A 14,506-nucleotide genomic window follows, 5' to 3' on the forward strand; every position below is an offset into this window, starting at 1 on the left:
CAGTAAAAGGGAGGCCAACTTGGACGCCATTTAAAACTTACGAGTGGGCCATTAATATAAGAAGACCAGGGGTGGGGAAGCCTTTTTCCAGGAGGGGCCATTTTAGAAAGTGTTCCATTCTAAATTTATGGGAAATTAGCCAAGAAATGAAAGGAGAATCCAGGCAGATATTTTATATAAAGTCTACACAGTTCTGTTCATATTCTGATATTCTGTATTAAAAAACAAATAAACAAAAAAAAAGTTAAAAAATAATAATTTCAAAAAAAATGTTCACCATTAATGTGCTCTACAACTTGTACACCTCAACTGAAAATTAGTTCATAACACAAAAACTTTCAGGTTTTAGGAAAACATCAGGAAAAGCCTACTAGAACATTTTAAATGTATTCAAGTGTTAATCAGAGGCACTTACAGTGGCAGGTGTGTGCTGACTCCCAATAGACATGAATTTTAATGGTTAATGATGCCAGTCATATGAGGGTATGCACACTTTTGCAACCCATTAGATTCTCATTTTTAATTGAGTTGGAAAAGTGGGAAACATTTTGAAATGACTTATCTCGGTTTCATTTGTCTTGTGTCACAAAAGCGTGGCATTTGAACAGGGGTGTGTAGACTTTTTAGAGCCACTGCGGGTTTAATCAAAAGGCAAGATGCTGCCTGAGGAACTTCATATGGAGAGCCTGCAAAATGACAGCTTTAAAAAGAATGAATCTGCTTTTGTTGTTTACTCAGAATCCAGCGAGGTGAAATATTTCCACGGCAATTTTCTTTTACACAGCAGCAGCATATAATGTGATGCATAAAATTGCTTTCAACACAACACGACAGAAGAAATGATTAATTTGTGTTTATCATAAGACATCATTTGACATGTTAAAAAAAAAAGAAAAAAAAAGTATGTATATAAAGACTCAAACTAATTTTGTCATTCACAGAATGAATACTTCACTATAAAAATGACGCTGAACAATTCTCAAGGTTGTGTGTGGCATGGTTAAAAAAAAAATTCATCTTGTCTTCTAATTTCTACAGAAAAAAACAGCGACTACTTGTGAGCATTTAAAAAGGAATGATGGAGTGTGATGATTGTGACACAGTGTCGGGGGCGTCTGCTGACCTTTGTCTACAGCCCCCCCCCCCCCCCCCCCAATACAAATCCAAACACTTTTTTTTTTAGGTTCAATAGTGTACATGACAGCAGCGTTTTCCTCGTTTGGCCGGCGGTTCCTCTGACTTCGGCCCCCCTCGCGTTCGCACGGCAGTGGGGCTGGAGTCCAGTTTGCGGGCCCCCTTGGTGGCGCTTGCCTGGCCCCTGGTCCCACTACGTGGGCAAAAACAACACTTTATAGTGGCAAACAGCAAAAAACAACCAAAGTGGGAGCCCTGAACAGATTAGCACCGATGCCCGTTGGAAGCACACATCTGTCCAAAATGTGTGCGAAAGTAGCAAAGGAGGTCAACCCCTGATTGATCGATGGATTCATTGATCAGGAGGATTTATGATGAACTCACCGCGCAGCAGCTGCGGTCTCGTCTTTGCCGCTCTGTCGACTGGCCCTTGTGGAAGGTTTGCTCGGCTTATTTCTGGAAATAACAAGAATTCAGTGTGGCCAAATACTACAATTCTTAGTATGATGCAGTACGGTTGAAAAACAACACAAATGGTGACCACAATAATACAAACATATTTAAGTGACACCACAAATCAAAGCTGCGATTCATTATATTTGTATGGGAGGAATTTTTCATACATGCCTCGTTTAGGCTGCAGGTGTACCTAATGAAGTGGCCGTTGAGAGCAAAAATGGAAAACTATTAGTAGTTCAAATGCATCAAAATTTAAATGGGGATTTAAATTTTGCCTTCTTACGATCATAAAAACATTATAATCATGGTGTGTTTGTGAGTTCCTATCATGTGAAAGCACCCTGAATACAGCAAGTGTGTGACAAATGTTATCATGCTAACCTTGAGTGTGCTTTAAACTGTTTAATGACACACCAGGTGTTGTTTACTATAAAACTTAACACACAACAAAACTAAATCACACATATTTGTATATTTAAATACAAGACATAATTCGTTTTAGAAACATTGCTAGTGCTAATGCTAGTAGTCAATTTAAAATCCCATTGACATGCTCATAGATTAGCATCAAGTAACATTCACACACAAAAGTCATAGAAACACATTCAGAATGAATTCTTCCACTCTCCTTAGCTTAATGTAAGTAAGTACACTAAATGCCCACATGGCGCCACACTGACCCCATGAGGCCAAGATGAGCACAACAAGTGCAACCAGTATTTAATTGTGTTTAAAAAAAAATAATATTGCTATTATTTTACTTTGTTACAACATTTTAGTTTTTTGGGTTTTGGTAGTGCTAAGTTTTGAAATAACTCCATATTCATGATTTCAAAATCAAAGAAAATAATCAGGATTATATTTTCCATAATCGCCCGACCCTAATATAATGTATAGATTCATTAAACAGACTGAAATATTTCAGGATTTTATTTTGTATACTTTTAACGATTAGAACTTCATTCATTATGAATTATGTAGGCCTTTTGGAAAGTATTTTGCCGTTTTATTAAATAATTAATTCATTAATCAAATGACTATTTCATAATCACCTTTCCGCTTCCAGCCGAGACGCCAAACGCGTTGTAGCCCTGCCTTTCGTTTCTTTGCCGTCGTCGTCCTTCTCCCCGCCGTCCTCGTCCTCGTCGTTCTGCTCCGCCTCCTTTTCGCCTGCCGTTTTCTCTTTTTTGTCTGCCGGTAGGACACACAAATGTAAACTTTGAAAAGAACGACGTCTTCCTTTGCTTTTCAGTCCGAATCACTCATAAGGGACAGCAACCTGAGTCGTCTGAGGGCGTCGCGACCTTGGGGGGTCTTCCCCTCCGAGCGGGCTTCTTGGGAGTGGAATCTTGCTGCTCGTCAACCTGAAGACAAATCAACAAGACTCTCTTAATGGACTCCAAGTCAAATAAGACGACGGCGTTCCAAACTTTCTCGCCCGCGTACGTCGTCGGGTTTCTTCTCACTGCCGCTCTCCTCTTTTTCCTCCTCGTTGTCTTTAGAGGGAGAAGCTGAAAAAGTGTTCACTGATTTAAGACATCATGAAGCACACCAACAAGGTTGTGACTAAGTTCTGTCCCTTACTTGTGTCCTTGTGTGTCTCCTTGATGGCCTCTTCACCCGTGCACTCAACTGTAGAGTCCAATATGGCCTCCTCACTGGTTTCCATAGTCGCCTCCTCACTTGTGTTCTTTGTGCTAACGTCACTAACATGCTCCGTGGCCGCCTTATTTGTGTCCTTCTCATGCGTGTCCTCACTGGTGTCTTTGACGGTCTCCTTGATTGTATTTTTAGTCGCTTCCTCACTTTTATCATTTGGAGCCTCCTCATTTGTTACTTGTACGGCCTCCTCACTTGCGCCCTTCATATCGTCCTCACCTGTGTCCTTTCCAGCCTCCTCACTTGTGTCCTTTCCAGCCTCCTCACTTGTGTCCTTTCCAGCCTCCTCACTTGTGTCCTTTCCAGCCTCCTCACTTGTGTCCTTTCCAGCCTCCTCACTTGTGTCCTCGATGCTTTCTTCACTTTTGTCTTTTATAGTCTCCACACTTGTGCCCTTCAAAGCCTCCTCATTTATGTTAACAGTCGCATCACTTGTGTCCTTTGCGGCTTCCTCGCTCGTTTCCACAGTTGCCTCCTCCTTACCTGCGTCCTCCAGGACTTCCTCACTGGTGTTTTCGATCATCTCGTCTCCCACTTGAGGTTCTCCGGTCTTTGCTGAGCTCCTCTTCTTTTTCAGTGCCGGTTCATCTGAAAATGAGGACGTCACAATTTCAAGCTGATATATAGCGGAATCTCGGGGACCGGAGTTTGAGATGAAATGTAAAACACATTTTTAAATTAATTTAAAAATGTCATTCACTTCTGCTTCTATAGCTGCCAGATTTAACCTTTTTGTTAGTTAAAATATTATCTGTACAGAATTGAATGAAAAGTTAAAGATGTTAACCTCTGGAACGGATTAATATATTTCCTATTATTTCTTATGGCAAGAACTAATTCAATACCAGAACCTGAGTGCACATCCTCAATGTTTACAATTAATGTAATAAATGAAACTTATTTGCCTAGTCAAAGCAAAAAAAAAAAAAGGGTCCAATCTAAAAAAGAATAATAATAAGTCAAGATGCCACTGAGCATTTTTTAATAAAAAGCATTAGAAGAACTGATTGTAGTTTATTTGTTCGTGTCCTACCAGCAGAGTTTCCTTTGGCTGCTGAACGTCTCCCCCTGCGACTCGGCGTCAGCTCCTTCTTCTCTGATTGCATCAGCGGCTCCTCCTCCAACTCTTCTACGGCTTTGGACGATCGTCCCCTGCGCGGCGTTTTCACCTCCGCAACCTTTGGCTGCTCAGTATCCTACAATTAATAATAAATAAATAAAGAAGATGATTTAGCTTTTTTCTTTCTTTCTCAAGTTAACTCATTCACTGCCATTGACGGTTAAAGACGTCAAAAATTCATTTGAGCTATTTCTATTAGTTTCACATTTTTTTCCACTTTTGTTAACAAGAGTGTGAAAACCTGGAGATAAAAAAATATTGTACATTTAGAACAGATATAAAATTTGTGATTAATCTTGAATTTAAATAATTAAGTAACTAAAAGGAATTAGAGGGGTCAGACGATTCAATTTTTAATTGTAATTAATCGCATGACTTCAATAGTTATCTCATGAATAATCACATTTTATATCTGTTCTAAATGTACAATAATTTTTTTTCTAGGCTTTCATACTTTTGTTAACAAAAGTGGAAAAAAAAGTGAAACTAATAGAAATTGTTCAAATGAATTTTTGACGTCTCTGGCCGTCAATGGCAGTGAATGAGTTAAACGTGTGATGCTATCGAGCATCTCTGACCTCAGATGATGGCTCTTTTGCATCCTGATCTTCACCTGTTGAATATTAAAGTGGTCGCTGTCACATCTCATTTTGGCAATGTTGCTGCATTTCTAACATCTACCATCTTAGAATTACCGCTTTCATTCGCCGCTGCAGCATTCTGACTGGACAGCTTTCGTTTACGTCCGCCTCGTCCCCTTTCCTGCTGCGAAGAAAAAAAAATTTTTTTGTAAATACACAATACCAACACCAAAAGCATCAAGAATGATGCACTACGCGTATACGAGTTACCTTCTCTGACACCTCAGAGTTCTTCTCCGGCTCACAAACGTCCGAGCTCTCGCCTGGTTGAATGACGACACAACGCAATGAACATGTGGCTCAACTGGGAAAATATATCGCTACCGAAATATAAAACAAATCATATTTAAAAATGACTGAATTACACACTTTCTTGTTTGGTCACTTGTGGTCCACTCTCAGGTTCTGTGATCACTCCGAGTGGCGAGCCGAGGTCCGTCTAAACAAATGAAGTGAACAAGATGCAGATCAGGAAGTGACAAAGCTGTGGGCTGTTTCCTTGCGAACAAAACATCCAACTTACAGTTTGGGAAGCACGCTCCTGCTCTTCCTCCTCCTGCTCTTCCTCCTCCTCCTGTTTATTCAGATCGTGTTTGCCTGAAGATGACAAGGCAACAAGTTAACAATATTTGAATAAAGAATTATTTTAACTGGCTGCAAAAACATACACCATCACAATATAATTAATCAACTTAATAATGTAACATTTGACTTGTGACCGTCACAACTGAGAAGTATTCATTTAACACAATGTTTACTAATGTAGTTATAGTGCAGTGGTATAGAAATGCATTGCTAAAAGTGTTTTACATTTTTTTGCAGCTTTCCTGTAGCTAAATAAGCGGGGAGGGAAAACAATTCATCTGTTATCTATTTAATATTTGCAAAAATACAGTAATACAGTGAACCCGCCGTTCATCGTGGGGGGTTCGCCTTCCACAACAGGGAGGCTGTTTGAGCCCCGTAGATTTAAAAAAAAATAAAAAAATTATATTGAAAGTTTGTAATAATAAACTTAGATTTGTGTGAAAGCCACATGTGTAAGCTATTTTCTTTAATTATCTTTCTATCCGCTTCAGGAGCTGAGATCATTATTTCTGGCCACCACGTGCCCGGAATTAAACGCTGAATAGAGCATGGGTGACTGTGGCTCTCCTTTCCTACATGCTGTGGTATGACAGTAAGTATACTGTAAAAACCCATAAAAATAAATGTTAGTTTATAGTTTTAGATCTCATTACATGGTGCTGGTGTACCTAATGAAATGGCCTGCAAGCCTCTTATTAACTCATTCACTGCCATAAATTCATTTAAAAAAAAGGTTATTAAAAATTAGGGGCGACAGGCAATTATTATTTTTTATTGTAATTAATCGTATTACTTCCCTACTCACGATAAATAGCAAATTTGATATCTATTCTAAATGAACAATGAAAAAAAATTGAGGTTTTCATACTCTTGTTAACAAAAGTGGGAAACATTTTTAAACTAATATAAATAGTTCAAATGAATTTTTAGCCGTCAATGGCAGTGAATGAATAAAAATAAAAGATTATTACAATTTTGGGGCGTCAGGTGATTACAATTTTTTATTGTAATTAATTGCATGACTACAATAGTTAAACTCACGATTAAATCACAAATTTTATATCTGTTCTAAATGTACAATAAAAAAATTATAGCTTTTCATACACGTGTTAACAAAAGAGGGGGGAAAAAAGTTAAACTAATAGAAATAGTTCAAATGAATTTTTGACGTTTTTACCCGTCAATGGCAGTGAATGAATAAAAAAAAAGATTTTTTTAATTTTGGGGCGTCAGGTGATTAAAATTTAAATCGGAATTAATCGCATGACTTCACTAGTAATCACAAATTTCATATCTGTTCTAAATGTACAATAAAAACAATTCTAGCTTTTCATACTCTTGTTAACAAAAGAAGGGGGGGAAAGTTAAACTAATAGAAATAGTTCAAATGAATTTTTGACGTTTTTAGCCGTCAATGGCAGTGAATGAGTTAAAATCTTTACATACCGTTACTGATGTCCGTCTCCTCCTCGGCTAACATCTCATCTGCCTAAAATTCAGAAGAAAGAGTGTTACGTTTTTGTAAGAAAAGAGAGTAAAGTTGAAGTGGTTTCTCACTTGTTTCTCACTGGTGCTCGTTCCTGCGTCAGCATCCAATTGCCTTTGCTCTAAATATGACAAGTTGATATTATGTTAAATTGGAAAAAGAGTCGAAAAAGAGTCGGAAAAGAGTCGGAAAAGAGTCGTTTTGTAACATGCTCACCTTGAGGGCTGGAAATATTCTCTCCAGTAGGTGCCTCACAAGGAGGTACAGCAGCGTTTTCCTCCACGTTTCCTGTGACGTCATCAGCAACTGGAACATCTACAATAGAACAATCAATATCAAACTATACTTAGTTAAAACGTCGCAAATATTATTCTTGGGATTATTACATTTACCGTGTTCATCAGCAGGTGTTGCCCGTTTTTCAGCTGGCTCCGAGTCAGCAGCAGCTTTTTCTCCAGCTTTGGACTCTTCTTCTTTAGGAGGAAGGTCGCGTGGCTTGATGTCATTCTCCTGCACGCAGAGCAGTCACATTTGGACGTGAGCAGTGACTCATTAAATTCCAAATTGAAAATGCTTAAAGGTTTAGATCAAAGGTAGCCATTTGAACACAGCTTAACGGGTCTTGACAACCAATGAGGTTTTTGCTGGCTGATGCAATAATTTAGGGTAACTGCGGGTTTAAGGGAACCATCATAGATTCCACAGAAAACTACAAAGATTGTGAACCAGGTAGGTAGGATGTGAATAAGTGAAATAAAATAAAAATCCTAAGTACCTGAAGAGCAGGCAGCGGAGGCGTTTGACCACTTGATGCATTCATTTCAGATTTATCTGCAAAGAGGTAAACATCACAACTTGGTTTAAACAAACACTCACTATCCCAAAGGATGTTTCGTTTGGTTTGGTCTGTGGCTGATTCAGTTGTGGCGTATCTGAGGCAACATCAACCGGGACTAACTATATTGCAATCTACAGAACAAGCATGACTTTGCGTGTACCGAAACAACATGAAAAAGACGAACACGGGAGAAGTGACGATGGCGGCTGATTCAAGTACAACACCGCTTGTTGAACGTGGGAATAAGGAAGCAAAATCGTTTGCTGCAAAAGCATAAGCAAGCTAACAAGGCTGCGCAAAACGACTACGGCACGGCTATCCGCCATTGTTGTTGACAGACAGGCAGTCGCGCGAGAATTGGCGCATACGTCATCAAACTACGACAATGCGTCGTCGTCGAGCTGCGACCATTACGTCATCACCGGAGGAGTATCCTGCATATGGCGTCCTACTTTTGAAATCGTTCCACTCTGGAGCTCGGTTTCAAAAGTGATCGGTTTCCAGCTCCGAAACCGCGCCATCGTGTGGACGAACGGCCCGAGCGGTAAGAAACTTGTGAGGGATACATTGAAACTGGATTTCGCGTGGGCGGGGCCTCAAAAGCTACTTCTTAACTCATTCACTGCCATTGACGGCTGTAGACGTCAAAAATTCATTTGAACTATTTCTATTAGTTTCACTTTTTTTTTTCACTTTTGTTAACAAGAGTATGAAAACCTAGAAAAAAAATGTATTGTACGTTTAGAACAGATATAAAATTATTGAAGTCATGCAATTAATTACAATTAAAAAATGTAATCGTCTGACACCCCTATTTTTTTTTTAAATAATATTTTTTTGATTGATTATTTAAATTCAAAATTAACTACAAATTTTATATCTGTTCTATACGTACAATAATTTTTTTCCTAGGTTTTCATACTCCTGTTAACAAAAGTGGGGGAAAAAAAGTTAAACTAATAGAAATAGTTCAAATGAATTTTTGACGTCTATAGCCGTCATTGGCAGTGAATGCGTTAATTAAAACTATCAGATGATATCACTTACCTTCACTGTTCAATTTGTCCTCATCGATCTTCACCGTCTGATGCGCCAAAGGTGACACTTCCGAAGCATCTGCTTGTGGGTTCTGCTTGTTCTCCTCCGACTCCTCCTTCAGCCCGTGGCTCATGAAGCTGGGGGACAAAGCGCTGTCGGGGTCCATGGAGAGCAGCGTGAGGGCCGCCTCTTTCATCTTCATGTCGGCGTCCTGCAGTTGGGTTCGCTCTCGGCCGCCCGCCGAGTGCAGCCTGGCGTCGATGGCCGAGGTGCACACGTCCATCAGCGTCAGCAGGGCGTCGGCCTCCGGGGGCACCACGGGCGTTTCCCGCGCGTCGGGGAGAGAGACGACGAGCGGTTCCGGCGTGTCCGATTTGTCGACTTTGTCTTCTCTGGGTGCTTTCTTCTCCTCGTGGTTCTCGTCTTTCTTCTCTTTCTTGTCCACTTTTTTCTTCTTGACGTCCGGCTCTTCCGAGCTTCTCCTCTGTTCCTTCACAGGTCCCTCTTTCTTCTTCTCCTTCTCGGGTTTGCCGGCACCCAGAGCCGCACGGGCGTCCAAACTGTGAGATTTCTTCTCCGGCTTTGATGGCGTGTGAGATTTGGGATCCTCTCGAGATTTGGATTTTTCCGTGGTTTTTCCTTTCTCTGCTGGTTTGACTCTTTTTGGGGATTTGTCGGCGTCAGTGAGCGTCTTGTTCGGTGGCTCGGCTTTCATCTTCTCTTTGTTTTCTGTTTTGAGTTTGGGTTTGTCCGCTTGGCGGTCTTCGCTGTGGCTCTTTGACCTTTTCTGGGCATCCTTGGAGTGTTTCTCCTTCTTCTTGCCGCCGTCCACTCCTTCTTCCAAGGAGCCAGAAGAATCAGGGCGGAGCACTTGCTTTGAATCACCTTTTGCAGTTGTTTTATCCCCTTTGATCTTTTCCTTCTCTTTCGTCTTTTTGTCTTTCTCGGCAGACTGGGCCCGCATCCTCTTGGTTGAAACCTCGTCAGGCTCGGAAGCGGACGTCTTCTGTTCCTTCGCACTGGTCGCTTTCTTCTCATTTCTCACCTTAGGTTTCTTCTCGCCTCTCTCGTCGGAGGACGCCTTGGCAGAAGTGCCGTCCTTTTGCTGGGTTTCGTTGGCCTGGGGTTCGGATTTCTTCTCCTGTTTCTGTTTGAGCTTGGGGAGCTCCTCGGACGCAGCTTTGCGCTCCTTGCGAGACGGGCGGTCGAACTTCCCGATGGAGCGCTGCCTGAGAGCCTCCTGTGAGCCCAGCTCCAAGTCCAAGATGAAGGAGTGCGTGCGGTTTTTGTCGGGGAGCTTTTTGGCGTCGCTGGAATCGTCCGAGACGCCGCCGCTCGTTCTTCGGTGCCTCTCATCGGACACCGAAGACTCGGACAGATTTCTTACCGGCTTCTGTTGTAGGTTACGTGGCGTTGATTTTGCTTCCTGAAAGGATAGAAGGATTACAGCTCATCGTATCGTTTACTGTTTGGTTTCATCCGTCGAAGTCACATACTGGCTTCTTCGATGTTTGTCCTGTTTCTCCTTTTTTCTTGCTGGTCACATCATCTTCTTTCCTATTTGAACACAAACATGAGCATCTTGATACCATTAAAAAATAAATCAAAGCAACAATGGCGGATCTTTCGGACTCACTTTGAGTCGAGCTTCCTCTTTCTGCTGAGAGCCACTTTTTTCTCCAGGACTTTCCGCTCTTTACGGGCTTCTTTGGCTCGGGGTGTCTCCAGCCGAGCGGACGGGCTGCTCTTCTCTTTTGTCTCATCTGTGCAGGGACGTGATAGCCAAGTGTTTCTCAAGTGAAAAAAAGTATAATTCTATCTGTTTTCCGTTTTGCAGCAATTAGCATTGGAATATAGATACATTTCATCATTATTCACAAATCTGTGAATATCCAGAAGGGGAAAGAGCTTTTTGCAACATGGCCCTGGTTGATCTCTTATACTCTGCTGCCACCTGCTGGCCGTTAACTACCATTTCCTCAACCATTTTATTCAGTTAAGACGCTGCATCAAATAGGTTCTAGCATCAAAAAAACTTTTTTTTTTTAAATGTAAAGATACGTCTTTGAGAGTGTGGTAATATTTAAAATAGAACCTATTTATACGTTTTTGGGAGCAAATGAGTTACGGTTGACTTCCCCTTTAAATTCAGAGTGTATTATACATACACGTTGCTGTTTTTCAGCGCCTCGGTTGTTGCCCAAATTCTCCCCCCATGAAGGTTACCAGTAATGTTAACTCACCTGGTCGGCTCATAAGTCACAAACTATCAAATTTTATATTTCTTTCAAAAATGCATACTTTTGGTCAGTCTGCACGTGTAGGTGTCAATTTTACCAATTATTGACCAATTATAAAGTGTTGAAAATGGCTTGCTGGCTTTGATAATGTTAATGGTTGAAGAAACATGCTGTTTTTGGGAATCTCCTGAAAAGTGACCATTTTGGAGGGACACGGTTTTGGCCCGACGCCAAACATACAATAAAGGAAAAGATTTGGACACACTTTATAATTTCCAAACCTTTGACTGTTTGATATTCAATGTATTTATTGTGTATATTGTATGCAGTTATTTCTTCATCCAACAAATAAAATACTCAGATATGTATTGCCTGTGAGAAAAATCAAGTATATAAATATGGAACATTATATTATTTTCTTGTTTGGTGTTTATGTCAGTGTTGTCTTTCTTATATTGGACTCTATATTTGATAGGAGATGGCTCTGGAATATCGGGTTATATGTAAAAATAATAGTAATTTTAAAAATCTGTCCTTTTTATTTAAACTGCAAAATACAACCAATTTATATATAAAAATATATAAATGATAAAGAGAAAAATAAAACAATATATTTAAATGAATTTAAGCACTTTCAAGCTTGAAGATACAAACTTTTGACAGAATTTGAGGAACTTCAGGTCATTTATGTGCTGTAGGCAACACGGAACAAATTGGACCTGATAGCAGAGGATGATGTTGAAAGTTGGACATGCGTTTTTTAACCCGACGCCAATTTCACGGGGGAGGAAGGCGCTGCAAGTAGACGCACCTTGTTCTTCAGACTGTGCTGCTTTCTGCTTGCGCTTCTCTTCCATTCGCTCTCGATTTTGTTGCCTTTTGAGCAGTCGTTCCTCTTTGTCCTTGGCCTGAAGAGACACACAAGATATGTGACGTGATGATATCCGTTATTTTGAATGCACTACCTCTCCCAAGGAAGCTGTTTTATTTGCAACAAGATCAAAGATTCAATTTTTTTTTAATTATTGTTTTTATTCGATAAAAAAGTGCACATGTTATAAGATTATGGAAATTCCTTGATGAAGCCTCATCTGTCCAACTCACCGCAGATCTCCGCCGTTCCTCGACAGTGACCTCGTCATCCGAGTCGCTATAGTAACGGGAGTACAGGAAGGGCTTGTGCACGTAGGCCTTGCGGCGAGGTTTACTCTCTTTACCTTCTTCTCCTGTTTCCTCGCTCGCTTCTTTCTTGTCTGAGTTCACACCTTGGAAGAAGGGGGGTGGGGAGGGGGGGAATCATGAGCCAACATATACGTATTGTGTTACCTTGTGGGTAAAAGTAATAAGAGGGGAAAAAAGTGAGACCATCCGGTGCGCGCTCGCCCTCCTCAGAGGACTCGGACAACGGCTCGTCGTCTTCGCTCTCCCCTTCGAATGATGACAGGTCGCTGGTGTGCACGGAACTCACTGTGATGTCGCTCAGGCCGTCTAAGTCAGAGTCCTCCAAAGAATACTCTGCAAATGATGGCGCGATTACGGCGTTTAGTTTTCGCAGAGGATCAAGAACATTCAGCTTCACTGACCTTCCTTAATCCTCTCTTTGGCTTTCTGCTTGGCATGATAGCTTTCTTCCTCTGGTTTCTCCTCTGAAGGTTTCCCACTTGTTTTACCGCCCATTTTAGGTTTCTCCTCAGCCGGCTCTTCTGCTTTCGGCTCTTCCTCCTCCATCTTTACCTCCTCAGTGGAGTTTTCTTTCCCATCGTCCATCTGGTCGGGAGGGTCGCCCGTCTTGACCTCTAATTCCTGGACCTCCGCCCCCGGTTTTGCTTCATCTGCCTCTTCTTGCTCGCTCTTCCTGTCTTCCTCCTCATCAAGACTCATGTCCTGCTCGCCGTCTTCAACGGGATCGTCGGGGGCTTTGCGGCCCTTCTCGGTGGACCTGGTTTTGGCCTCCTGGTTGAGAGAGGTGATGGCGTCCAGGATGGACATGGCGTCTGTGGCAGCAGTGGACGTAGGCACGGATGTTGAGGCTGCACAATGACATGATTTTAATTAACAAGATCACTCAGATAGTGGATTGATGAGCAGGTGACTGAAGGACGATATCAAACGTACGCTGCTGAGGGACGACAGCGTCTACATTGGTCTCCATCGGGGGCATTGGTGCTGGTGGCTCGTCGCTGCTGGTGCCGGGTGACAGAAACTGGTGGACCACTTTCTCGACCTGTGGCCTGAAGATGTGGTTGACTTTGGGATCTACCACCTGGGCTACGATTCTGTCTACTCCCTGCTCCAGCATGCCGGATCTAAGAGGGATGAGTTGCTTTGAGTTTTGACAAGTTTTATTTCAAACTTGAATACATGGAGAGCAGATGTAGAAAAAACAACAACAACAACTTACTGCAACACAAGCTGCCTGATGTTATTTCGCAACTGGTTTTTGTTCAACTGGGGGCTCCATGTGTGGTTTGAGAGGTGATTGGAGACAAAGTTGTCTACTCGTTGTTTCAGGTTCAGATAAGCTGGCTGAAAAATAAATGAAATATGTTAAAATTACAGTGCGGGAAATTAATTGTTGTGCTTGTCCACGTCGTACGTTACCTTTAAAAAAAATCTAAACAAGGCAAACTACTGTTTCAAATTCCTTTAAATAAAAGAGTGGGGATAGGTGAATTTTTTGTATTTATTTAGTTGTATCTATTTCTATTTTATTCAATTTTGTACATGCAGTTATCGTGTTCGGTATATTGCAACTATGTGACAATAAAAAAAATAAAGTAGTAACATTTTAAAGTAGTCTGGCAGCATTGCGGGTATAGTAAATAAATAGTAACTTTACTTCAACATTTTGGAATAAAGCCCTTAATCACGATTAGTACTTTTGCATCAGTAGTACACAGACAGTTGCGGTTAGCTATCTTACTCCGACACATGCAGTGAGCCGATTTAACCTACTTTTCACATTGAAACGTTAAGTGTATACTTTTGTACTGTATTCATTTCGTTATCTCGTTACCTTAGTGTCGACGTCTGCGAGGCAGTCTCTCCTGAACTGGTCGAAAAGTCCTTGTGTTTTTAAGTGATTGACGATCATTGATACGAGCTGCGGATCACCCGGTGGTAAACCCGCCATTTTAAAATTAAACGGATTAATTTTTAATCATTAAATCCAAGCATATCAGGACCGATTGCTGGACTTTTTGTTTTGGTACACAGCAGAATGAGCGATTTCACCCCGGAAAAGTTTAAATACAAACAGTTTGGTGAACCGGAAACACAACGAAGGCTTCCTGTTTTAAAATT

The 14,506-nt window shown here is 41.2% G+C and overlaps 1 protein-coding gene across 2 annotated transcripts; it reads right to left on the minus strand.

Annotated features, from left to right (window-relative positions):
• Positions 1–1,142: 1,142 nt before the first annotated feature.
• Positions 1,143–14,441, minus strand: bod1l1 (biorientation of chromosomes in cell division 1-like 1). Of its 2 annotated transcripts, none has more exons than XM_086085524.1 (27): positions 14,220–14,441; positions 13,605–13,729; positions 13,319–13,509; positions 12,787–13,233; positions 12,569–12,718; positions 12,308–12,468; positions 12,015–12,111; positions 10,600–10,726; positions 10,460–10,520; positions 8,973–10,389; positions 7,863–7,918; positions 7,480–7,597; positions 7,304–7,402; positions 7,159–7,208; positions 7,048–7,090; positions 5,537–5,610; positions 5,383–5,452; positions 5,224–5,276; positions 5,068–5,134; positions 4,951–4,985; positions 4,286–4,448; positions 3,178–3,840; positions 3,040–3,104; positions 2,873–2,957; positions 2,646–2,784; positions 1,519–1,590; positions 1,143–1,327 (listed from the first exon to the last, which is right to left on the minus strand). In XM_086085524.1, exons 1-27 carry the CDS (start codon positions 14,334–14,336, stop codon positions 1,186–1,188), a joined length of 4,887 nt encoding a protein of 1,628 aa, XP_085941650.1. In that variant the 5' UTR covers positions 14,337–14,441; the 3' UTR covers positions 1,143–1,185. The 2 variants fall into 2 exon arrangements, with proteins under 2 accessions (XP_085941650.1, XP_085941649.1); XM_086085523.1 differs by having other exon boundaries at positions 5,068–5,137.
• Between the last annotated feature and the right edge of the window lie 65 nt (positions 14,442–14,506).

The sequence above is a fragment of the Leptonotus elevatus genome, chromosome 9, assembly GCF_054856555.1.
Source record: "Leptonotus elevatus isolate MCC_2025b chromosome 9, RoL_Lele_1.0, whole genome shotgun sequence".
NCBI lineage: Eukaryota > Metazoa > Chordata > Actinopteri > Syngnathiformes > Syngnathidae > Leptonotus > Leptonotus elevatus.